Source organism: Malania oleifera, chromosome 5, assembly GCF_029873635.1.
Source record: "Malania oleifera isolate guangnan ecotype guangnan chromosome 5, ASM2987363v1, whole genome shotgun sequence".
NCBI lineage: Eukaryota > Viridiplantae > Streptophyta > Magnoliopsida > Santalales > Ximeniaceae > Malania > Malania oleifera.
The window spans coordinates 85,235,476-85,262,823 of NC_080421.1; the positions used below are offsets into that span (position 1 = coordinate 85,235,476).

General features: G+C 37.8%; 1 protein-coding gene across 1 annotated transcript in view; it reads left to right on the forward strand.

Moving 5' to 3' along the window:
• The first annotated feature begins 1,769 nt into the window (after positions 1–1,769).
• Positions 1,770–27,348, forward strand: part of LOC131155171 (fatty-acid-binding protein 1) — a 37,804-nt gene continuing 12,225 nt past the window's right edge. The window contains exons 1-2 of the mRNA XM_058108119.1: positions 1,770–1,789; positions 2,048–2,526. Of these exons, the coding sequence (XP_057964102.1) occupies positions 2,130–2,526 (397 nt within the window). The 5' untranslated portion in view covers positions 1,770–1,789; positions 2,048–2,129. The remainder of the gene's footprint in view (positions 1,790–2,047; positions 2,527–27,348) is intronic.

The following is a 27,348-nucleotide window of genomic DNA, read 5'->3' on the forward strand; positions in this document are numbered from 1 at the left end:
GATCCATCCTGTCATTGGTTTGTATCCTTGTTCCAAATTGTGATAATATCTAAAGGATAACCAAAGAGCATTGTTCACAACATTCACATATCTTATATGCTCTTTGCCCAAGCATGGACATGATTACCATCACAGAAATATTTCGAAAAATGTCCTATCTATCCTAAATACTCTTCTGTACCCATTAGTGATTTAAATTTTCAAAGAATATTTATTTATCTTCCCTTCACAAGCTCTCAAATCATAAATTCATATCCTTTAGAGCTTTATGTACATAGAGATGAGTTGAATGACTAATATGATCGCCTAGATCTCAATCTAGATGAATGTATAAAATTCAAGTAGACCTATGCATGTGCAATTTTAAGTCGAAAGCCATTCTAGCTCGAGCCTCTCTCACGTATAGAAATATTATAAGAAAAGAGGTAGACATAGGCTTATCACACTTAAACGAATGTACGTTGTGACTTTTTGGTCAAATAAGCCTAAAGCATTCACGCCAAGATTAAACCATTGAAAATCTTATAACTCCTAGTTAAAGAAATTAGAAATTGAAAAAGCATTAAATGAGTTAAGCGCATAACTCAGGGGGAGCTTTTACCTTCATATCTATATAAATTAAAATGCTCTCCTTATCTCATAACATATATGTCCATATGCCTTAATGAATAACAATACTATACTAAACTCATAACTATCCACTGTTGTTTATTGTTCATATTATATCTTGATGGATAGTGATGTGTGATTATCTAGTATTGTGAACTGTTATTGAATATATTGTTTGATAATACTGGATTGCATGGAACACTATCTGCAAGGCTGTTGCACAAACTTATTTACTTACGTGCTTGTATGGAATGCCAATTGCATGGCTGATACAGTATGTTATGTATTGTATGCTGATAGATGATATAGGTTCTCGTGTGCCTTGAACTTAATTATAAATTGCTTAATTGAACTTATCAGGTACAAGTTTTATGGGAAAATGTTCGATTTACAGACGGCATGCTGCCGAAATTTAGATAGGAATTTTCCTAAAATAAAACCTTGTGCTTAAGATGATTATGATAAAATTAACATTAAACATTTTTGAAAGAATGAGTGAAATCAAATAAATAATTAAACTTCATCCTAGCATAATCATCAACCATTTAGAAAGACTCAGATCCATCCCTATAGGAAGCGCATAAATGATCCATATGCATCACTTTCTTCTACTGAATATCGAGGCTCTTGAGAATATTCTAAACATTATATCCAGTGTTTAAAAACTTATGATTTGATATGGAATGTACTTGGGTCATGAACATTATTGCATACCTCAATATATACTCTCTAATGCATCTATGATCTATAGGGACAACTATTGCAGCTGCCTTGTTGAGAGAAGAATTCAAGAAAATCCTTAAAGAATCTTTATCTTCGTTCGGCAGCAATGATGATCAAGACTCTTTTGATGGCAATTTTCAAGATTCTCAACATCCATATGATTTTGCAGAAGATGACTTACTTGGCCCTCATTAAGCCAACATGGTCTTTTCTCTTCTCAAGACTGACATCCATGTGAATAAAGCTTTTGCTTAGCTATCAATCGCAAGAAAAGGTACACATCGACAAATATTCGAAAACAGATTCTCTGTCCTTATCCAAACTATCAAAAGTTTTCACGTGTTTTGTGTTGAAGCTCAATTATTGTTTCTCAATTATTGTAAAGGGATCTCATTTCTCTATTTATACGAAGGATGCCTCATTTGGAAGACATCACGAGTGAAGATAGAGAACTAAAGTAAGAAAATTTTAGCTTTTGATATGAACAAGCGAAATTCTTCTTATAAGTTATTTCATTATCGTACTCAACATCTTCTATTTTATAATTATATTTTTAACTTATTATTTTCTTGTTTCAAACAATTTTGCCGGATTTGGCATCAGAGTAATTAAATGGTGTGAAAGGCATGCTTCTTTTAGTTAAATTTAAATATGTTCATATTCATTTTTTTTTTTTTTTTATAATTTTTTTAAAAAAATAAATTTAAAACTTTAGGAAAAGGCGTGTAGCACCGACGGAGTGCGTGCCACGGATACAAATTACAGGCCGTTTGACTCTTCATATTCAGTCACTGAAAATGGTGTCTTTGCGGTTTCCCTTTTTCTCTCCGCCCAGGCGCCCCCATGGTCCCTCCCATGCAGTCCCTCGCCCTTTCTCTGCCTCAGTCGCCGCGTGCGCCGTCGCAGCCGGGGCTGTCGCGGCCGCTGCAGCCGCCGTCTCCCAGAAAAACAAAATCCAGGAGCACCCATTTCTCCGAGACGCACTAAACTTCTTCCTACCCAATTTTGCACGGTACAATCAGTCTACCACTCTATGGGGGTCGCTCTCTTTAGATGATAACCCATCTCCGGTCGTAGAGTCGAAGACCGGGGCTTCTTTTCCTTCAGTTCTGAGCAATTCTGGGCGACTTCTCGGAATCGGCTTACGGAAGAAGAGCGTATTGGGATTGAAGAACATCGATGTCTATGCTTTCGGTATTTAGTTTCATCTTTCACTTCTAAATTATCAATTTTAATGATTCCATGCGATTTTCGCTCTGGTAGTTTTGATTAATTGCATTGCCCGTTTGCCCGCCCGAAAAAATTATCACATTTTACCCCATGTTCTCATTTGCGGCCTCTGAGCCAATCTCACTGGAATTAAAAAGAGAAAGGTAATACAAAGGTATAGAAGATAATCAAGCGTGAGCAAGGGTAAACAACCCCCTAGTGTGAAGAAAGCTCCTTTCCAAACCTCCAATCTCGTAGCTGCTCTTTCAAAAACAGTCCCAGACAGAGTCAGCATTGGGATTACCACCTAAGGGGACACCTAGATACGGAATAGGCCAAGTAAAAACAGCACACCCTGCTAGCCTAACAAAAGGATCCACGTTAATACCAAGACCCACTAGACCACTCTTAATTTTCAGCCCCAACGATTTCTCAAAAATCTGTAAGATAGTCAACAAGTTAGAGAAGCATCCTTCATTATCTGATAGGAAGGGAAGAAAAGTATCATCTGCAAACTCAAGATGCAAAATGGTGCTATCTTCATTACCAACCTTTATCCCCTCCACCAATCCTTTATCTACACCTATTTCAATCATTCTACTCAAACCATATACCAAAATAGTAAAAAGAAGGGGAGAAAGGGGATCACCTTGTTTTTGACACCTAGATCTATGAAACCAAGACTTGGCATTGCCGTTAATGAAAACAGAAGAGGCTAGAGAAGATAAGCATCTTCTAATCCATTTCCTCTACTTGAGACCAAAATATTTTCTATCCATAACCTTATCCAAGAAACTCCATCTCATCCTATAATAAGCTTTTTCAAAGTCCAATTTCATAACAAGGCAACAAGCCCCCTCTTCTTTCTTCGAACAATTCCTCAACCACCTTATTAGATATTAGGGCTACATCTAGAATTTGTCTATTACCTAGAAAAGAACTTTGACTAATAGGGATAGTGTCCTCCAAAACAGTAGCCAATCTTCTAGAAGGCATCTTAGCCAAGATCTTATAAACACTAGTAGCCAAACTAATTGATAAAGTCCTTTACCTTAATGACACCTTCTCTTTTGGGCATCAAGGTGATAAAAGTAGAATTCGTACTCCTCCCAACTTATCCATTGTCAAAGAATTCAATAAAAACTATAAGAATGTTGCCCTTCAATATCTCCCAACTATCTTGAAAGAAAGCCATTGTAAAGCCATCTGGTCCGGGAGCCTTTTCTCTATCCATCTCAAAAATCCATCTTTTGATCTCCTTTTCCTCGAAAAGCCTCTCTAACTAAGTAGCCTCATCACACCCATTTCCTCCAAAAGGTCTCTCTAACTATCCCAACCCCTCAACCATGATTCTGACATCGTCCTTCTCATAAAAAAGGTTCCTGTAGAAATCTATATTCAAACTCTCAATACGATCAAGATCCTTAATAATTGCTCCCCTATCATCTTCAAATTACTTAATGAGGTTCCTTCTTTTCCTATCAGTTGCCACCCTATGAAAGAGTCTACAATACCCATATTTGACCCTATTCGTTCTAGATTTCCATCTCCAACTCATCTCTTCCCTAAAGAGAACTTATTTAAACTCACTGGATAACTAGGCTTGTCTACCAATAATGTCTTTAAAAGGAGGTCCCTCCTTATCCAATCTATGAGTCACACCCATTTCCTCAAGAAAATCTTTCTTTCTAGAATAAATATCACCAAAAAGTCTCCAAATTCCAAAATTTTAAATTTTATTTTAAACATATTAATCTTTTCATAAAGCAGAAACCTTCCCAACCTTCCACAGTGCACTTGTCCCACCAAATCCTATCACGATGCTGAAAATTAGAGTGGGACAAGTATCTTCTCAATCAATGGTAAACAAAAACCTATTAATTCTAGTAGCCATTGATCTAGTACCCTTTGCAAACCAAGTAAATTGGGCATTTGAGAGTGGAAAATCTCTCAGATCACACTCATTAATAAAAGTTTCAAAACGCTTCTTACTAGATGTAATTCTAGAACCTCCCAATTTCTTATTAGTGGATCTTATGACATTAAAAGCACCCCCAAAATCAATGGGGGAAGCACAAACCCATAGACCACAACTAATTCATCCCACAAAACACCCCTCAAATGGAGGATATTTGGTTCATAAACTGAGGTAAACCACCATTGGCACTTTCCTTTAACATTCAAAAAAAAAAAATGTAGAAAAGGGACCAATAAGAACATCTATTTTACTAGCAAACTTGGTATCCCAAGTGCTCACAATGCCCTCCAAGGAGCTGGTTGAAGCTAACCAGACCCAATCTTTGAACCTAGATTCCCAGATACTCCTAACAAGAAAGCCATCCACCACCTGTAATTTGGATTCTTTAATCATAACAACATATGGGGCAACCTTAACAATGATGTCTTTAAGATGACATTTACTTAGGCACCCTAGACCCATAACGTTCCAACTTGAGATCTTTTATCACTTTGCTGCTCCTATCGCTCTTACTATTCCTCCCCTCTCTAATAGCTAATTTTTGCAATTCTTTCTCCACCCTCTTATTTTTCCTTTCATAGATTATGGGGGAAACAACAACCTTAACAGCCTAGCCTAAAGGATTAACAACAAAACACCCCATCCTATCTGGAAGCTCCTGAGGATTGGGATCTTGTTGTCCCTCTCATTTCCTAGTAGATCAAGAGTTAAAGTTCCTGCTATAGGATCTAGTTCTCTTCGGCAAGAAAGGTAATTCTTTTTAGTAGTCAAAATATAGGTGTAGGTACGATACCTTTGCTAGTCTTTGGCTTCTTCATGGTATGTTGGGTTTGGAATTTTTATGGAAGCTACTTTTCAGGATTTAAATAGGGATTGGAGGAAATGGTCGGCTTGACTTTTGTTTTATTTATTTATTTATTTTCTGGTTTGAACCAAATTTTTTTTCGGGAGATTTCTTATTTTCTTCCTTGTAAATTCTTTCCCTATTAATGAAATTTTATTTGCTATCAAAATGGAGAGAGAAAAAAAAAACCTAGTAATAGAAGTGTAAATCCTAGAATTAAGATCAGCCCTAGAATGAAATAAAAATTGCCTACGAAGGGAATTATCCATATGATTTTCTTTAGCCAAAGCTTCCTTATCAAAAAGATTTCCTGGACCTATAGAGAAACTTGAAAAGATCTTACTTGATTGTTCAGAATAAGAAGAGCCCCTAAGAGTCTCTGCCTCCTTTCAAAGGTGCCTCCTGCTTTGAGTTTTCGATTAACATCCATACCATTATTGATATCCTCAGGACCCTCCAAGATTTCCAAATCTTTCATCTGATAAGGAGTCAAACAAACATTCAAATTCCCTAATCTATTCCAGAAACAGATTATTATCTACTTCATCCTATCTACCTATTCAGTATCAAATTTTGGCAGCTTGCAGCTCTGCTTTCCCTTAGAAGATTGTGCTGTACCTTCCACATTTTTTTGTAAGATCCCAATTTTCTTTCAAAGTCTTTTTTGTCTGTTTTTTCTGTTTTCTACTGCACCAACATCGCCATCGTTACTGTTCTGGAAATTAGAAAAGTTAGCAGCAAAAGTACCTTTCTTGACTTTCAGTGCTGGCTTCGATTCTCCCTTGCTGCTCGACTGGTTGGAAAAATCCATCTTGTCATGTTGAACACTCTAACATCTCCCCATCTCCCTTCGAAATCCCTTAAGTCTTTGGCACATTAACAAAATATTTTCCTTCCTTCTTTCAATGCTATCTGTGAATCTCCCATACTGGTCAAAAGGTTGCACCTATTCATTTTCATAGAATCTTCCTTCCATTTCAAATTCTCTAGCATCTCCACTTCCCTATTCTCCTTAACTGGTATCTTCGGCAAGATCTTTTATCTCCATCTCACCTGGATGTTTCTCTCCCAAGCCCCCAACAGTTGTGCCAGAGCCCTCATTCGGTTCTGGGTTTTGTTTGAGTTGGGCTTCTCTTTTCTACCCAAGCTAGACCCATTGATCCAGCCCATTTGAAATATCTTGAGCCTATTGGAAAGCAGACTTCAAAACCAGGCCTTCAGGCCCAAACTGTGCAACGGACAAGTTGTCCACTTCCACTATCTTCGGCCCAACTTTCAGTCCAGTAATTGTAGGAAAGACTTCAAAATTTGAATGATATTTAGGCCTAGTGAATGCCTGAAACCCTCTCTCCCACAAATCTCCTGTTTACAAATTTCAAGGGATTGTCTTTATGAATATTCTGACTAGAATCACTGGAATTTCCACATCTCTGAACAAGTACAGCTCCATTCTTCATCATCTTTGCATAACCAGGATCATTGGGTAGCCCATTATACATTAGACTTTTACCTTCTCACTTCTCTATGTCCACGGAGCCGCACTTCCTACATGACCAAACCAGAACTTTCTGATTATTCCACCGTATTTTGCCTTCATATCCTTCCAACGATTTGCAGAAGATCCACCAACCTGATGCTTCCTTGCCCTCTGGTATTCTCAAAGAAAATATGCCCCCAGAATATAGAAACTTATCGACAACAGTCATCCATCTGATATAGTTTGACAAACATCGAATGATCAGCGAACCTTCTGAATATTTCTTCTTTGTCAAGGAAATTTGGTATTTTGTGTCCAAAATTCTGACAATTGTTCCTGGGTCCATTGGACCTTATTGTCTTGCAATACACAGGGAGGGAATCCCAGCATGCTCCAAAATTCTAAGAGCTCGCGTTGAAGGAATCCATTCAAAAGAGAAAGAACCGGATATTCCAAGAGGAGTATCCCTCATCCACAAATCCTCGCAAAATTGAAATTTAGAACCATCCCCCATCCTATACCAAGTCAAAGAAATGAAGGTGGGATAAATTGAAGAGATAACAAGGACTAGCATGGGAAACATGTCCCCAGCCTGCCCAAAGCTTACAATATCAAGTTCCCAACCATTCCTATGGATGCCATATTTGCTTATGTTACCTTGTACCGAAGGTATCTTTCTGAAATAAAATGCTGCAACCACTTCCCGCCTAAAGAAATGTCTAAGCTCCATATCGCCAATTCTCCTTTAGATTTAAGCTTCCTCACAACCAAGGTCTTAAATTTCGATTTTGACTCAAATTTGGAAGCTCCAAAAGTACGAAAATTTCGATGTCAATTTCTATTTCAATTTTAAAAAATAATGGAAATTAGTAGTAATTCATGGAATTCTTTTATGAAACTTTAGAAATGGTTAATAGACATAATAATATAGGTTTTAGGACTCATATTTTACAAGTTAAATACATCTATGTTGTAAATGAGGTGGAAAAGTTGTAATATAGCATGTGTTTATCAAACATATTTATAAAATAATGTGCATTAAATATATTTTCAGTTAATACAAATGAAATTCATAAATTATTTAAATATTATTTATTATACAAATAATGATAATTTAGACATGAATGGTTAGATAAAATTTTGTTGTGAGTATATTTTTTCATATAATTTCAAAAGCCCTCGTGATAATTTTTTTGTTTCAATAAAGAAATAAAACAAATTAAGAGAAATCTCAAAAATTTCATTTTATAGTCAAAAATTTCGACAAGTTTTGCTATAATTTTGAGATTTCGATAAAGTTTGGATGATTTTTTGAAATTTCGACGGAAATTATGTAAAACGGAAATCGATTGCCATTTCGATTTCGAGGGTGACGGAAATTGGAAATTTTGACGGAAATTTTGACAATTTCGTGGAAATTTAAGACCATGCTCACAACCTCCTAACAAAACTAAATGGTCTTTGCTATCCTCCCTAGTGTAGATTAGGGAAAATCCTTTTGGAAAATCCTTCATCAACTTTTCTATTCTCTCAACCACTCTAATAGGGATTCTAAAGATGGACAAGAAATAAATAGGAGCGCTAGACATACAAGTTGAAACTATAGAAATGCGACCACCTTAATAAAAATAACTACTCTTAGACCCATTTGGCTTCTACCCCCTTGGCCATTTGCTTTAGAACATCTCAAAAAGAAGTAGCACTAGGATTACCTCCCAAAGAAAGACTCAGTGTGCCATAGACTCATAGGCAACTTTGTACTTTGCGGCTAGCCTATGAAGCATAGCGAGTGATGTCTTACATACTCAAATTGAAGCCAACCAAACTAGACTTAAATTAATCTTGAGCCCTGAGCTCCATGGTTTTAATAACGGCCGTTATGTAACGAAGTTTCAAGGCCGTGATACAAATTTGGATTGCTATAGTGATGAGGAAAAAAATCGTAGCCATAATGGGCGTTATGCTTTCGTAACAGGCCAGTACACTCCTTTACATCATCATTCCTTGCCAACAGTCCTATATACCGATTAATACCTCCTTTGTTCCTGATTTTTCTTTCTACTGCATTTCTCCCTCTCCCCAGAGTCATCCAGATTAGATCTAGTGATCTATGGTTGCCAAAACAGAACTTTGTGCTTGTAACCACCATCCGAATGTGATCTATGGTTTCCCCCTCCCTTTGTCTGAAATTTTATCCATTTGGGAAGAAATTTGTTGTTGTTTGGAAGTGATTTGGGTAGATTTGAGTGAAATCAAGCTAGAAATTTGGGATTTGGGTAGATCTGTAGAGTGTTTGAGACTTTGAGCTTTGAAGAGGGTTCGAGAGTGGGAGGTGCTTCGTGTTTGCTTGAGTCTTGACTTTCTGTTCATGGGTTTGCCTACTGCTAGCAGGTATAATTTATCCCACCCCCTCTTTTTCTTTTTCTCTTTTTTTCCCCTTAAGCAAGTTAAGCAGCTTTTTGGCTTAACTAATTAATGTGCTACTTATAGCTTAAGATTAAACAGTGCTTATAGCTGTAGTGCTTAATTAATTAATTTTCTACTTATAGCTTAAGCTTATGCAATGTTATAGCTTAACTGTTTCCACTTACTTCTTATACTTTAGTTGCTAATTTGCTATGCTTATAGATTAACTAATTAATTTTCGTAATGGGCCTAAATTGCCTAATCCCTAATGGCCTACATTTTATGCTTAGTTACTGATATTTTGAATGTTAGAATTTAAAAATTAAAATTGTTAAAAATGCTAAATAATATGTAGCATTAAGTATTAAATACAATGAAACTTCTATCCATTTAATATTAATGTGCTCAATGGGCCTAAATTGCCTAATGCCTAATGGCCTAAATTTTATGCTTGCTTATTGACTTATTGTTATTTTGAATAGTAAAATTTAAAAATTAAATTTTCTAGAAAATTTAAATCATTTAAACTGTTTATTGCAATGATTATGAATACTATAATAGTATAATCTATTTAGTAGTAATGGCAAAATGATATGAACATGAGTTTAATTCGCTATGTATATCCACATGGGCAGGGAAATGATTCCCGATCCCAATCTCAAACCCAAGGTGACAATTGAGATGGAGACTATGAAGAACCTTCACATAATTTTGTATGGTGGTGGCTTGTGTTGTAATATTGTATTCATGTACTGACACTAATGAATTTCATGTGGTATTTATAATTGTATATTGACTCACTTTATGTCTCTAATTAATTGGTTCTCAATTTCAGCTACTTTGGTAAATTTTTTAGTTATTAAAGGAGTGAAAAGTTTAAAAAAAAAAAATATGACTCTTTTTATTTTATTTTTGTAAACAGTGCCCTAAAGTTGATATAAAAATCATATTGCCTATTAAAATTTTTTTGTTGGTTGAATAAAAGCAACCAAAATTCATTAAAAACAATGTTTTAAAGGATTCCATGCTTATTCTTTAATTTTGGCATGTATATGCATGCATGAAAAAAATTCACTACTGCTATAACTGCTTCCCATTATGTAACATCTGCTTCTCCCACGTCCAGCAACATCTGTGACCGTCATGCGGCATTACTTGCTATCGTGATTTAAAACCATGGCCATGAGACAACCTAAAATGTTTTTTTTTTTTTTTTCAAAAACAGAGTATGATCGAAAACAGCAACCTCCTCCCTACTCACATTTCTCCTGTTCAAGAAACCCAAACTTCCACACCAAGGTAACATCTGTATTAGGGTAGGCAAGAGATGGTACAAAAGATTACCTTGACTTAAGCCCGTTGAAGTCAAGAACCAACCTCAAGGTTGACCATTCACAATTATTGAAAAGGTAAATGAGGAAAAAGCATCCCCTAATTCACTTCCTCCCAAAACCTTTCTTACTCAAGACCCTATCGAAACACCAACCCACCCCCCCTCCCTAAAAAAGAAAAAAAGAAAAAAGCTAGCTCTATCATAAGCCTTCTCAAAATTTAGCTTAACAATCCCCTGCCTATTTCTTCTCCTGTCTGCCTCTATAACTTCATTCACAACCAACACAACATCTAAAATGTACCTACTGTCAAGGAGAAATGGTAGAGCACAATATTGTGGATAAAATCTTTGCCAAAATCTTAGGCACACCAATCACCAATGGCATATGGTTTCTAACGTATAAAGGATGATCCTTCTTGGGCAAAGATTGGTCAAGGTGGAACCAACATTCTTTCCTACTGTTAAGGCTTGATATGAAATGTTGGCCCACAACCTAACAGCTTAAGCTTTTAGGTATAGTGGTAATCTAGAGACATGGCTGCTAGGAGGTCCTGGTTTTAGTCTTGTTGCTCACGTTTGATATAAATTTGTTTAAAAAATAATTATGTTCCCAATATGGGTGTTATTTATCATTTGTTTATCTCTCCATGTGCAATTGGGCTGTACGTGTGAGGGAGTGTTAATGCTTGATATTAATTGTTGGTCCACAACCTACTAGCTTAAGCTTTTAGGTGAAGTGCTAATCTAACACCTACAATCCCTTTGGCATAAAATGTGTGAACAACTTTCAAAAGATTAGCCTTCCCAAATCTCAGCAACGATGAAAAAAGCCATAGTAGGGCCATTTGGACTAGGCATTTTATTGTGCTACCAATCACCTACATTTTTTTTTCAATAAAAGGCCTCTGTGTCTAGGAAGTTTGCTTACCATGACCAGTCCATCAATCATTGGCCTTAACTCATTCTCCTAAGAAACAAGGCCTTATAAAATGTAATATTCTCCTTTGCAAAAACTCTTGAATCATGAACTATAAAAACAATATCCAGCTTTAGCTCCCTTATCTTATTACTACTTCCATTGGCTACCCTATGGAGAAAAGCAATATTGTACTCTCATTCTTTCACTCATTTAGCTCATACTTTTCATCTCCAATTAATCTCTTCCTTCATTGATGCATCTTTGAGGTCATGTTTCTAATTAATCCTTACGCTCTCATGCTCCTCTGTCATCAAGTCCTCCCATTCAATTTTACCTAAAGACTGATTATTCTCAATGTATCATTCTTCGTCACCCTCAGATCCCCAAAACCCACCATTCCACACCTTAAGCTTTTCTATTAAGAACTTCAACTTTATTAAAACATTGCCTCTCCAACCTTGAAACTGTGACTCACTCTGCCAACCAGCCACTAGTCTACATGAAAGTCATGGTCAGTCAACAACATATTTTCAAGAGTGGTACTTACAAGATTAGTCTCTGGAAATATCTCCCAAATCATATATTCAATAAAATCAGCAAAACTCCCTTATGCTAGCAGAGGTTCTAGTGCCCCTTAGCTTCTCTTGAGAAGTCTTAAAGACATTAAAATCAGCCCTAGAACCCAAATGCATACCACACAAGCTGCGCAAGGTCTCAACCTCCTCCCAAAGAGATGGTCCAATATGAGGATGATTATTATAGACAAAAGTGAATCACAACTCCCTTTTACCTATAGTATTTAAAAGAATTGACACACAAAAAAAGACCCTTAGAGAGGACATATCTTAGAGGCAACTCTCATGTTCTAAAAAATTAAAATACGTCTTGGTGACCCCAAGGATGACATCCAAATCCAGTCTTCAAGCACACATTACCAGATGCCTATATTCTAAAATATATCCATTGATTCCTCTTTAGTTTCCCAAAGAAGGCAAAATTTGGCCTACTACATTCTAAAATACCGTGAACACCCTTTTGCTTGTTTCTATTCCCTAATCCTCTCACATTCCAACTCAAAGTTTTTGTGGAAAACTAGTAACTTTTAACTCCCCCTTTTTGTCTATCTCTACCTTTGTCATATTCTATGGATTATTCAGGATTTTTCAATTCTCTGTTTTTATTTATTTATTTTTAACCTCCTCTTTAGTTATTTTCCTAATATCTGCTTTGAGTACACTAACACCGTGACCACTTCCTTAGTAGGACTAACTAATTGAAGACTTAAGTCTCTAAGAAAAGAAGATGGGTCCCTAGTGTCATTTCCATCATTTAGAGATTCAATAATCACAACATTCCACTTATCAATCAAATCCTTCTGCATTAAATCTCGCATCAATGACCTCTATAAGAATGGTTCGGTACCCTTGGTTAGGGATATCATTCCTTGAACTAGAGCCCAAGAAGCTATTCCCAAAATTGTCTGAAATACTCAAAAACCATAACTTGATGGGAAAATGAAATTTGGAATAGAGTTTACCACCACAATATGTGAACGACCCACCTAACACTTATCCAATCTAGCTTAGTTTCATTCAAAAGTTTAGTAATACGTGTTAATGCATGCAGATCGGGGATCTAATGCGGATCGGGGATCTAACACCCCAATGGGGATGGAAATCCAAATATAATTTTATGGTCTTGATTTGCTCTGTTAGGTTCTATGGAGTCGCTAACATTTTATTTACTTAGATGATGTTTAGATCACCTAATTGCCACCAATTAATTGGTCTCTAAGTTAAACATAGGGTTCAAGGAACTGATAGTTGTGATTTGCATGATCAAAGTTTGGTTCGGGAGTACAGTTCTACGAGGGGAGTGTACTAGCGTCCTCTCCACACTTGTCTTAAAAACGGTACTTGATTTGCCTGAGATAACCTTTGAATTTAACCCATCAAGACTTCGATTTTTTCCCTTTTTGTATTTGTTGGCCTTTTAAATATTGGACAGCTGCGCGCAAGACAAAAGCTGCCTCACCTTGAGATTCACAAGAGCGTGCACAACAGACAACACTCATATCCATTAAATATTGGATGACCTTGCACAAGGTAAAAAGTACCTCACCTCAAGATCCTCGAAGGCATGCATTAGACATAACCTTAAGATCCGTTGTCTGATTTCACTAGATTCACTCATGTAAGCATGCCAAAGAGGCAATAAATATATCAAGCCAATCATAGTTACGACCCTAAGTGCTGGATCCATAATGAATTTCGTCAAGACGAGGATAGTAATTAGTAATTCAATGTACAATATCTAAAAGAGATCACATTTAATAAAGACAAGTGCAATACTTTCTTAAACATGGAGATTAAGGTTGCGTAGGAAAGATAATTCTAATGTTAAAAAAGGCCACTAAGTAAATCAAATCCTTATTACCTATTTCAAGATCTTCTTTCTTTATTAAAATGAGAAACAAAATCTAAGTAGGATACAAATTTATGTACAAGAGAGACTTTCTCTTTTAATTTTTAATTTTTGACTATTTTCAAAATTTTTTATTTTAAGAAAATGTGGAAACTCTAGTTTGCAAAAAAACTACCAAAGGAAGCTTTAGAACTTAGAAATCAATCCTAATAATTTTTTGCAAATTTTCTGCAATTTTTGATTGTTTTTTGGATTTTCTTTATATTTAAATGATGAAATTAGAACACAACTAAATTTAATAAAATCAATAACAAAAAATAACTGTAGTGGTATTCTATCAAATAAAATCAAAGGAACTCAATAAAACAATTTTATTTTATTTTATTTTTATTTTTTTTGAAAGGATAACCATGACAGCAAAAACAACAACAACAACAACAACACCAACAACAACAACAATAATAATAATAATAATAATAATAATAATAATAATAATAATAATAATAAGGAACAGAAACAAATAATAAATAAATCATTATTAATAAATAAATCATTATCATGTTTCATATTTTGAAATATTTTTTTTGTGTTTATTTTTCTAAATAAAATCAATTAAAACAGATTATTAAAGAACCAATAATAATAAGGAAAAGAGAGAAAAAGAAAAAAAATGAAATTACATACAGTGCTGGGGGGGAGGGTTGGGGGCATTGTCCTCCTGTGTAAACCATAGTAACACAAGTACTGGTCACTACTGTTGGAGTCCTTGCTGCCCACCTCCATGAGCTGATGCTCACTGTCAGCTATGGTCACCACTGTGAGCCACCATTGCAGGAACACTGCACCATTGTAGACCCTGCTGGAAAAAAAAACAAGCTTTCACGGCCTCTCTCGATCCCCATCTACGGTCTCTTTCTCTCTCCTCATGCATGGCTGCAGCTGAAGGTTGGCCTGGCCGTGTCTGCTTCTTGCAGCACCACTGCACCCTCAATCGCTGATGATCGCAGGTAAATCCCTCCAGCACGCTTTGTTGTGCTGGAGAAAATTTTGTGCATGGAGTTTTGCTTCCTCTCTCTCTCTCTCTCTCTCTCTCTGAATTGAAGGCTGCTTTGGTCTCCCCTCATAGCAGTAGCCATGGTATAGGTTAACATTGGACGCTGCCCATGGACCTTCTTTTTTCCCAGCCACACAGCTGTTGGCTCAAAAAAAAGAAAAACAGTCCCACAATCCCTTCTTCTCCCTCCCTCTCTCTCCCTCTCTCTCTCTCTTTCTCTCTCTCTCCCCCCTTTACATCTACCTCTTGGTTTTCTTTTCTTTCTACTCTCTTTCCATACCTCATGAGTTTTGATGCATGCGACATACCCTCCCGTAAAAATCTGAATTTTAAGCATGGAGTGATTTGTATGTTTCAAATAAAATTGCAACTTTAATTGAATTGGAATTGCAATTTTTCACGCAAACATAAAAGTTGTTTCGACACAGTCATGGGATGAAGATCACAATTTTGACACAAACATGGACTAAGGATTGCAACTTTAACATGGAATTGAAATTTGAAATTTTAACATAAACATGGAAGAAAGGTTTCCACTTTGGCAGAAGCTTGAAGGAAGTATGAGCTAACTTAACATTAACATGCATCATTACTAAGAATGCTTCATACTTAACTTTGAACTCCTTCTAATCGTCCCTGGTGAAGACATAAGAATATAATAGGTATCAAGACTCTTAACTTGTACTTTTCTACTTGAAACTTGAAAGGCTAGAATACCATGAGAAATCCCAATGCTGGGAAGACACATGAGATCATAGGCTTTCTGCTTCCTCTTGCTTTTGAATGTATGCTCTTCTTTCTTTCCCTTTAATATGTACTCCTCCTAGAGCTCTCAATGTGAGTGTGTTTTCAATGTGTGTTTCTCCTCCCCCTCTAATATGCGTCTTTAGGAGCTCTAGCTTCTTTTTATATAGCAAAGGGAGTTAGGGTGTTTTCCGAATTTCTTCCTCTCCAAAATCACCCTTGAAGTCCAAGGAATTTCCACCCTTGTCCAAGAAGGGTGTTTGGACGCTCCTATCTTTCTTTCTTAATGAAGGAAAGCTATCCAAATCAAGGATATCCTCCCAATCTAATGCTAAAGAGTGTGCAAGGGCTTCAAAATGCAAAACTGAAAGTGTAAAATGCCCCAAAGATATGCTAAAACACTGAAAAGATAGGGGACCCTTAATTAATTGCCCTTAACTTGCTTTTTGTCTGCTTATTTTCTTAATTAATTAATAACTAACCCAAATTTTGGTTAAATTGACCCTAGACAATATAAGATGTCAAGAACAAGCACATCCACGTATAAATTCTGATCAAGATCCAAGGAACGTATGGCAACTATATTGGACTTTTGTACATTGTTGTTAGCCTCTAGTTGGTGATTTGACATACTCCACATTTGCAATCATTATCTCGTCTGAATTTAGAAATAATTGTTCTAATCATTCCATTGTCTTTGTTGAAAAATTTCTGTCTTTGTGAGGAGAAACACAATTAGGCACCTTAGCAATGAATGGCTACAATACTTACAATAAAATATCATAAAACAATTGCAAAATTTGCAAACGAGTTATGAAATAACTAAAAAAAAAAAAAATTTTGAATCAATGAACGAGCTTACCACTTTATTCAATATCCTTGAATCATTTTGCTTGAGGGAGACGAGAGTGTGGGAGGGTAACTCTCCAACTAATTCTTCCACCAAATCTTTTGTTCTTCATCTTCTAAACCACCTAGTTTTTTATCTAGGGGCCACAACATCAAATGGAAGGATAGAGTTCTCTTCAAGATTCAGACTTTATCCGAACTTTGACTTCAAATAGGATTAACACGCGGATTGTTCCAGATTAGAAGGCCTTATAAGACTCTTAATCCTGACATGTGCATGATGTTTCATGAGTCCAATGAAGAACTAGTGCTCACCCCTTCCTAAATTTAATAAAGTGCCCTCTCTTGTTTTGGTGAAGCTTGGGTGCCACCGGGAGCTGTTGGCAATTTTTTCTTGTAGATATTGGGTGCCATTGGGAAGTGCAATGAAGAGTTCATCTATCAATTATAATTTTATACACCATTTTAAAGTAGGTTGTCTTTTCATCATCTTGTTTCTCTTTATGCTGATATATTGCTTTCTTAACTTTTTCTATCATGGTAAACCACATCTTATAAACCAAGCGAAGGGTGGAGCATTTTTGTTATACATCCTTAGCATGTTATAGGTGGGCTTAATGAAAGAAAGTTTGTAATCAACCTTATCCCACCACAAATCATATAACACTTTCTTCTTCACATTGTGCTTTTCCAACATCATCTTCCCAGTAGTAACTCTGCTTTTCACTAATCACACAATTGTTTGCAGTTTGTGTTTCCGTTTAAGCATAATAACCATGGAAAATGTCTCTGCAAGAATTTTTTGTTTTGATAAAAAAATAAGTATAAAGATATCTTCAGAGGTGAAAAGGAGATTACAATGTAAAAAGGACAAGCAATCACCCAAAATAAAATAAAATGGTAAAAAATCATATAGCTTAGCCCAAAAAAAAAAATCACATGAGAAACCCCCTGTCTATTTCACCAAACACTTCAAGTTTGCTGGTTCACTCTGCCCGTTCTTCAATTTCTTTTTATCTCCATCTAAGAAAATTTCATTACCCCTTGGACTGCAAAACCACAAACCCTTCTCATTCATCAATTGTTGACCTTCTAGGTTCTTCCAACCAACCTCAAAAAACTGGAGTGAGCAGAATCCTTCCTTATACTGTTGCTTCTTGTCCGAACCATTCTCTTCAATTATAAAAGTGCCCTCTAAACCTTCAATCGGAGATGGCACCACATATGAAATCGCCAAGTATATCAGATGAGTGAGAAACATAGCCACACTGGTCTCAAATCTCATCCAAAAGCAAAGCATCCTTATCTGCAAATTCACTAATATCATTGCTATCGTTATCCAACGCATCATCCCATTTCTCCTTTACCTTACCCTTGTTAGTCCTCTTATTTGTATCTCCCTTTTGAAAATTCGGAGAGTTCACAATGCATAAAGTACTTTCATTACGTTTTTCCTGGTTTTCCTAGAAGAATTATCTTTCTCGTCCACCTGGTGAACATAAACCTTCTCAAAATCCCTTCTTTACAAGAAGAATTACCCTCCTCATGAGCAGCCAACCTCTATGTTAACTGTAGCACCTTTGTGAACCTTAGTGCAAGCCTCTGGTTCTGCTAATGCTGAGGACAATAGAACTTCTTAATCATGCCCTCATTGTGGCAGCAACCTTCTTGAACCAAAAGCACATGTCATCAGTTGATTTCCCAAGACTATCCGAGTTATTATCCCTGGTTGAGTTCACCCTACTGATTGCCCTGTGTTTAGGGGTGGCCTTTTTCTGCAATAATGCATTAAACCTGTTCTGCAAAAGAGGAAGGGCCAACTCCATATGAGAATTGGCTGTGCTGGGATCATTGTTTTCTTTGTGATAATCAGGATTTCGGGCCTGGACAGGAAGCGCATTAAGATTGCTATGAGCTTCAAGAAACCACTGACTTTTATTCAAGTTCCATTGGGCTGGAAATTGGGCCAGATCACCACTAAAGACATTTGGACTTGTGGCTCATTTACTCAGTTGGTCCAAGTCCTCAAATCCTGGATCCAAATTGATGGCTAGGCACCCCAGCCCACTCTATCCCACCTTCACCACACTCCCATCCCCCCAATGAAACCCTAACTGCCTTTGGAATCGGAGCCATATGTAGATGTCCTGCTGATGATGGACACCAAACTGCTGCTGCACCTGCATGTTGCTATTCCTGCACCTGCTGCTTTGCGAGTTGCTGTTTCTGCTGCATTGCTTAGTGTCACGGTCCGACTATTTTCACACCATTATGAAGGGCCGTGCGGCGCTAGCTAAAGCACTCTTATTTAACTAGCCAGCTTATTGCTTACCAACATTCATCCACGAAACACTTTCATTAGCATTCAATCAAATGGCAGTGGAAACAGTAAGCATTCATGAAAGTAGTGGCAAGCAAGCAGTAAACATTGAATCTACGAAATTCATTAACACCACCTCTGTTGACATCGTGTGTTTAGCGAGGGAGGCAAGTAGGCTAAACATGTTGACAATAGCTAGTGAGTTTTACAATGACTGATGAACACTCACCCTCCCCTAAAGAGCTTTCTAGGTCATTCCCACTCTGGCACTAGGAAACATCAATCAAAGTGATCAAGGAATCATACTGCCTTATTTGGCATACAAAGACACTACTAGCAGAAAATAACTCTACACTAGTATTTACATGATGAAAACCCATCCCAAACACACGAGACAAGCGGTCATAGGCAAGCATAATGCCCTGAACAAGCTTTAGCTCGTGACATTCTCCCCCACTTATGTGGTCGATGTCCTCGTAGACTTTGGTGGTAGGTACACTTCAAGTTTGTCCACGAACGGTTGAATATCTTCTGCAGAAATCCAGCTGATTTCTTTGTCATTAAGGCATTTCCACTTCACTAGGAACTTCTGCCGCTTCTTCCTTGAGGATATGAACTTTCTGTCTGCAAGGATCTCTTCAACTTCATGTCTGTCAAGTTGCACTGTCTTCAACTCTGCTTTGTTGTACTGACTTCTGCTGAGGTCATTGGTGTTGGCGTTGAACGGCTTGAGGCAGCTGACATGAAACTGTGGTCTTCTTCCCTGAGCTGCCCACTTCTTCATCTACTTAGAAGCTTTCTCCAGATTGGCTCGGGCAAACTCTGCATTTTGTCTCCATTCTCTGGTGAAGATGTATGCCTTGGGACTTGTTCGTTTGTACGGCTCGCCCACTGTGTGAGGTAACAACGACAATTGGCCTATAACAAGCTCAAAAGGGCTCTTGTTGGTTGTTGAGCTCCTTTGGGCATTGCCACAGAACGGAGCCACATCAAGTAGTTGCACGCCATTCTTTTGGTTATTGTTAACAAAATGGCGCAAGTACTCATCTAGCAGCTTTATGAATCTCTTCATCTGTCCGTCAGTCTGTTGGTGATAACTCGAAGAGATGTCAAGATGCGACCTGAATATCCTAAAAAATTCTGTCAAGAAATTGTCAGTGAACATTAAGTCTCTATCACAAACAATAACTTGGGGAACACCCCAATATCTCACAATAGTTACAAGGAACAATTGTGTTGTCTCCTCTGCCAAATAGTACTTCGGTGCGGTCATGAAAGTACCATACTTCTTCCGCTCCCCCTTGTCTTGTTGGCAAGTGAGACAAGTTTTGGTATAATCAACCACATCATCCTGCGTGTGCGGCCAACAATACCTCCCTAATAGTCCTATCATTGGAGTCATTCTCCGCGAATACCCCTCAGCGAACTTCCTGCAATATATAGTAAGGTCAAGAATGGAACGCAACTCCTTCACTGTCGTGGGGATCTTCCGTTCTTGAATCATCCTTACCTTCTCCATACCCCTCTAGATATGACCTTGTTCAACCACATGACCAAGGAATTTGTTGCTCCGCTGAGCGAAAGAGAACTTCCCTTTCTTCACATACAGACTGTTTCCCCTCAGCCTGTCGAACACCTTCCGTTGATGCTCTTCATGTTTCTTCTGAAACAACACCGATGCTCCCAACGGTGCTTTGGAAGGGCGAACACATCTCGCTTCCAATTCATCAAGCTGTTTTCCCAACTCTACTATCTCAAGAGGTGCCATCCGACATGGCCCTTTAGCAGGTGGTTTTACTCCTGATAACAACTCGATCTTATGCTCCACAGTCCGTCGTGAAGGCGAATTGTGAGGTAGCTTATTCGGCAACACCTCCTTATCCTCATCCAACACATCTTGGATGGTCGTAGACACCATCTCTTGACCTACCTCTTTGTCTACCACCACCGTGGCTAGATGTGTCTGCTCACCCTGACCCAATCTCTCATTGAGTTGTATGGCTGAAAGGGACTTCTTGTCATCTCCTTTCATTGCAACGACTTGCACCATGCACGAGTGGTCTCCCATCAGACACTGGGAACCAGCCGAAGGCCTCAACACTGCCCTCGTCCCTCTTAGGAACTCTATTCCTAGACTGACTGGAAAGTCATCCAATGGCACCGCTGTGAAATTCGCATGACCTGTCCACTGTCCAAGCTTTACCGTCACTTGCTTGGCTACTCCCAAAGTAGGCTGGGCTACATAATTAACTGTTTTCATGCGTCTTGTATCATTCTCTAAAGATAAGTTGAGTCTCCTTGCTTCCAATTGCGAAACAAAATTGTGAGTAGCCCCCGTATCCACCATAGCGCGGGTACTCTTCCCATTGATCCTCAAGTCCACAAACATTAACACTTTTGCTCGTGTAACTTTCGGTACTTTTTCTTGCTTTTCCAATGCGCTTGCCAGCCGCACTGAACCCACCCTCAGGCATCATCTTGTTCCTCCTCGCTTTCCAGCTCTTTTCTTGAAGTGGAAGCTTGTTAGGCATTGAGTAATCCCTTGTGTTGACACTCACTCACTCTGTGAGATCCACCACACAAGTAGCACAAAATTTTACTCTTCCCCTTTTCATTGGGTGTGTTGAACCCTTGTGACAACGAAGCTTCCTTTGAGGTTGATGATTTAGAGTCGGCTCCCCCACTCTTGGGTTTGCCTTTCTTGAAAGACTTTCCACTGTTTCCCTCTCCACCAAACCGTTTCGACGAAGCGGTATCATCACCAGTGTAGTCTGTCAAGCGTTCTGCAGCAGCTTGTGCAGTTGACAAGTCTTGAACTCTTTTCTTATGAAGTTCAGTTCTTGCCCATGGTTTTATCCCCTCTAGAAAATAGAACAACTTGTCCTTCTTCGACATATCCCGAATATCCAACATCAAAGCAGAAAATTGTTTCACATATTCCTTGATTGACTTCGTATGCTTGAGATCTCTCAGTTTGCTCCTTGCATTATACTAACATTCTCAGGAAAGAATTAGGCCTTGAGCTCTCTCTTCAAGTCTACCCGACTATCGATTACACAGCTTCCATTTTCAATTTCTCTGTACTTGGTACGCCACCACAGTTTGGCATCACCAACCAAGTACATGGTTGCAGTATCCACCTTTGCCTGTTCCGAGGCCATCCTCACGGCGCGAAAGTACTGGTCCACATCAAACAAGAAGTTGTCTAACTCCTTGGCATCCCGGGCACCCCCATACATCCTGGGTTCTGGTACCTTGGTCATGCTAACTCTCGGAGTGTTGGAGTTCCCCATAGTAAGAACCATCAGATTCAACTTTGCATCTAGATCCACCATCCGAGATTGCAAAGTTTCCATTATATGGCAAAAGTCCTCTGACATCTCACCTAGCAAACTTGCTTGATGCTTTTGTGATCTTATCACTTCATCAACAGGTTCTCTCATTTGGACCAACTTTGCAGCCACAGTATTGGTTGTTGCCTCAACTTGTGTTTCCAGTACGCTGATCCTCTTAGCATTGTTTGGTGCCATGGTCACTTACCAAAGCTTTCCAAATCCCACAATGAAGGCAATCGAATTCACGTAGCAACTCAACCTTGGGCTCTGATACCAAGTGTCACGGTTCGACTATTTTCACATCGTTTAGAAGGGCCGTGCGGCGCTAGCTAAAGCACTCTTGTTTAACTAGCCAGCCTATCGTTTACAAACATTCATCCACGAAACACTTTCATTAGCATTCAATCAAATGGCAGCAGAAACAGTAAGCATTCATGAAAGCAGTGACAAGCAAGCAGTAAACATTGAATCTTCGAAATTCATTAACACCACCTCCGTTGACATCGTGTATTTAGTGAGGGAGGCAAGTAGGCTAAACACGTTGACAATAGTTAGTGAGTTTTACAATGATTGATGAACACTCACCCTCCCCTAAAGAGCTTTCTAGGCCATTCCCACTCTAGCACTAGGAAACATCGAAGTGACCGAGAAGTCATATTGCCTTATTTGGCATATAAAGACACTATTAGTAGAAAATAACCCTACACTAGTATTTACATGATGAAAATCCATCCCAAGCACACAAGACAAGCGGTCACAGGTAAGCATAATGCCCTGAACAAGCTTAGCTCGTGACACTTGTTGCTGCTGCGTCTACATCTGTATCTGTAACCACAATTTATCACAGATCCCGCTCTTGCCAATGCTACCTGGCTCCAAGAATGACCACACCTCTATAAATATTTGCCAACATTATCCTTTTTGTTAGAAGAGAATAGGATATTTCGGCAATTAGGTTGTGTGAGCAGGGGTATTTTTGTGCTTAAGACTTACATTATTATTAATATACACGGTTATCAAAATCCCGATCCGGATCATGCGATTCTATGATCTTATGATCCATACTTGTCTAATTGATCCAGATCTTGAGTAGATTCTTAAGAAAGTAGGATGCTTGTAGGATCTTATCAGGATTGTTAGGATCTTAGGATCGCGATCCTACTTGTGATCCTACCAATCCTACTTTTGTAGTGGAATTTGGATTTTTCCTATATAAGATTTTAAAGAAAAGAGCCATATATATACATATATATATATATATACATATATATATATATATATATATATATATTGGCCCAGACACTTTACTTTTGCAATAGACACAAAATTTAGTCTAGTTGGTTCAAATGCATTACAAATAGGGCAAAATAATGAGCATATTCTAGGATTTGTTCGATCCAAGTCGAGAGCTGTTGAGCTTCTCTTGAAAGCTCTCTGAGAGCTTAGACAATCCTAGGTTGTTTATCACTAGGCTTGGTCTGTTCCTTCTTCTAGCAACAATAGTGGCTAGCTTAGAGCTTTGAGATCAGTAGAGAGCTTCAACAAATAGGGAGTTGCACAGTCAGGCCGAGAGCTTGAAGTTGCAGGCCTGTAGCATTTATGCGTTATCTTTGTGGTTTTTTTAAATTTCTCTCTTCTTTTTCTCTTACTATCGACAAGCCAGTGACCTATCCTTTTTCCCAAAGCAGAGAGCTTATAGCTTTCTTTTTCCTCCTTTTTTCTTTGCGACTAATAAAACATTCTTCCTCTTCCTTTTTTCCCCTGCTTCTCTTCTTCTTCTTATGGTCTGATGACAACCACAGATACTGAGAAATTTACATCAGTTCATTGAATTAAGATTAGCAATTTCTTCTTCTTTCTTCTCTTCATTCTTTTTTATTTTCATTTTAATTATAATTATTAAATAAATAAGCTAGGAATAGGCTACCCCTTGCAGAGCACTTTGCTATTCATGCTGTTTAGAATTTCTTTTTATGGTCAAAATTGTTGAAGGAAAAACCAGCTAGGTGCTAGTTAGCAAGTTAGCTACATTCCTGAAATTTGTTTTAATTTCTTGAACTACCAAGTTTTTAGGATTATTTTATTGAGAGTTGTCATAAATTGCTAAATATACATATATTTTTAATTTACTTTACATTGTAAGTAGAATCTTACGATCCATGATCCAATCTTGCAGACCCTCCCAATGATCCTATGGAGGATCTTGATTCTAACCAACTTGTTAATATATAAGAGGGCAAACCTGGAGCTGTATGTAAGAGTCCAGGGAAATTGCTGCTCAGTTCATTCCTTTTTTTTTCCTTCTCTTCTCTTCTCTCCTCTTCTTCTCTCCTCCATCACTAACATTATAACATGGTATTAGTGTTAGGGATTTATACTGAAAGACATGCTTTATGTAATCAGTTTTAGTATTTATTAATGACTTAAGTTATTCCATTTTAATGAGAATCTTTGTGAGCAATGTTTGCCTGACATTATTATTTAATGATTATGTATGTGTGTCTTTTATTCTATATAGTAGGTGATCTAGTGTGTAAAATACGACTTTATACACAGAAGATTGGATCATCAGTTCTTATAGAATATAAGTTTATTGTTCACATTCTTAAATGAAATTGGACACACCATTGGTAGGACTGTAGCACAAGGTTTTAATAGGTCTGTCTTGACTATTGGGAATGGTACAGTTCCAACTCCTTGTGCTAGTACACTTTGTGTGTATTGAATAGGATCGTCTTGGGGTAATTGTTTTTATACTGACTATATAAAAAAATTAATACCTAATGGTTATTATGAGTGCTTATGCTTTTAATCCTAATATGATTATTGGACACGTGCATATAGTGTTTATTACTTTGATTCATAGAAGAGTGAGATTCTTTATGGGTCAAAAAATTCAGTGAGTTGGGTGATGACATTGTGTGTATGGTGAACATTTATTATTGACGGAATCCACGCCCCGGTATCGGGATTGATGATACCCCCTTGAGGAAACTTATAAGTTTTGATTGTGTCAAACTTTGCAGGTGGATTTTGAATCCGACACATCAAATAAGTTAAGTGGAAGGTCTCAGGGAATTAATATATCAATTAATTAGATTGTTAGTAATTTAATTTAATAGACAGGTATCTGGAATCTTTACGTGGGGAGATAAATAAGCATTTAATAATAGGAGCTCGAAATTTAATTTCGAATTTGATAGGGAGTGCAATTATAATTCTTTAATGGTATGAATTATAATTAATGTAACTACGGATGAATTCAGGTCGGATTAGGAATTCTTAATTATGTGGGAAACCCTAGTCATATTTGCCCAGAGGTCCCTGCTGTAGCCTATATACACGCGCTCCATTCAGCAGCTAGGGTGAGACGAGTGAACTCTCATAGAGGCAGACATTTTTCTTGAGAGAAGAAAATCCTAGCAGCCGCTTACGAGCCCACTCTCTCAGGAGCAAGGCGTGTTCAAGTAGAAGATTCCTGGTCGTCTTCAAGAGCTCGTTTTCGTACTTGCGGATTCGGGATCAAACCAAACAGATGTTGCAGGTATAATCCTAATCACGTAATCAGGGTTTGCATGATAAGATTATTTTTTTTTTGTTATCCGTATGCACTACAGCTGGATCTTAGGGCTATTCCGCTAGTCCTCTTTCAATTAGAGCATTGATCTCCTTCAAAACTGATTTATCTGAATTTGGTTTGATACTCCGTGTTTTTTTTCCCTTATCCTCCCCTAGTCAGTCCTCAAATCTGATTTTATGGTTGGTTTGAGAGTTGTTTAAGGACTCCCTTCCTATGGGTTAGGTTGTGCAGCATCCTTGGCAGGAATCTGTGTGTTTTTATGCTGATTTGCTATGTGAACTCAACTATGCTCTGTTTGTTGTATGCTGCTGCTGCTGCTGTTCCTCTGTCACTCCGTTTGTGGTTTGCTGATGATGCTTTTTTGACAATGTGTATTCGTGATTGATTGCTTGCAATCTTGTACCGATTTCTGGTTGATTTTGATTGGTGTTCAAATATTTATTTCTTGTTCTTCTCCGCATTCATTTCCAGTTGCTGCCAGCATAATGCCTGGAGCTGCTGCCAGGTTGGTTTTTAAATGTGTGCAGTTCTTTTTTGTGATCTGCCCTGTTCTTGGTGGTTGAATAATTCCTTATAGGATATTGTAAGTTCAGTTCTGTAGTCATAGCTACCTATTATGGATTTTCTGGATTTGGAAAGTTTGAAGTGTTGCAAGTTCTGATTTTCTTTGAAGTTCTGAAAGTATTTGTGTTAGTGTGTGCTGTCTGGCTACTCAAACTCCTTCTTGTGATAAGTTAGCCATGGATACTACCTCTAACTGTAGTAGGGAAAGTTATGGAGGATGAGGACAAGGTTTGGATTGTGGTTGTGGCAGTGATTGTGTAATACAATGAGGAGTTTGTTGTGGCAATTCTCGCATTTGCACACATTGTGGCAAGGAAAATGATACCATTAATCGCTGTTGGGATCTCCTTGGGAAACCAGCTTGGGCCAATAAGTCATTTGTGAAAGGCAATTCTACTATTGACACTTCAAAAACACCTTGCTACTCCACTAGGTAGTTGAGTACATTATCCACCTTGTACTAAGAGGAGTATAACAATCTTTTTGCATGGTTCAACAACTCCAAATTCACTGTTTTACATCTAGTGCTACTGTGGCCCATTTAGGTACAATCGGGCTTCTTGCCTCTTCACCCTCCTCACTTTGGGTTACAGATTTTGGTGCCTTCTCTCATATGATAGGAAGTCCTCATTTGTTGGAGTCCTTGAACCCCACTTCTTTACACTCAAGGTTACTCTTGTTGATGGTTCGGTTACACCAGTTTACAATTCTGGCAATATTCTCTCAATTTCTTCTATTTATATTTCGTTTGTGTTATATGCGACTATATTTCCTTGAACCTGCTATCAGTTAATCAATCAACTAAATCTCATAACTATTTTGTGACCTTTCCTTCTCATTGTGTTATTCAGGATCTCCAGATGAAGAAGAGGATTGGTGGCGGGCTTGAGAAGGATGGTTGTATGGTTTCAATGATGGTTATAGTGGATCCAATTCTTGTCTTACGACTTACTCAATTTCTACTTATGGTGTTTCTCTTG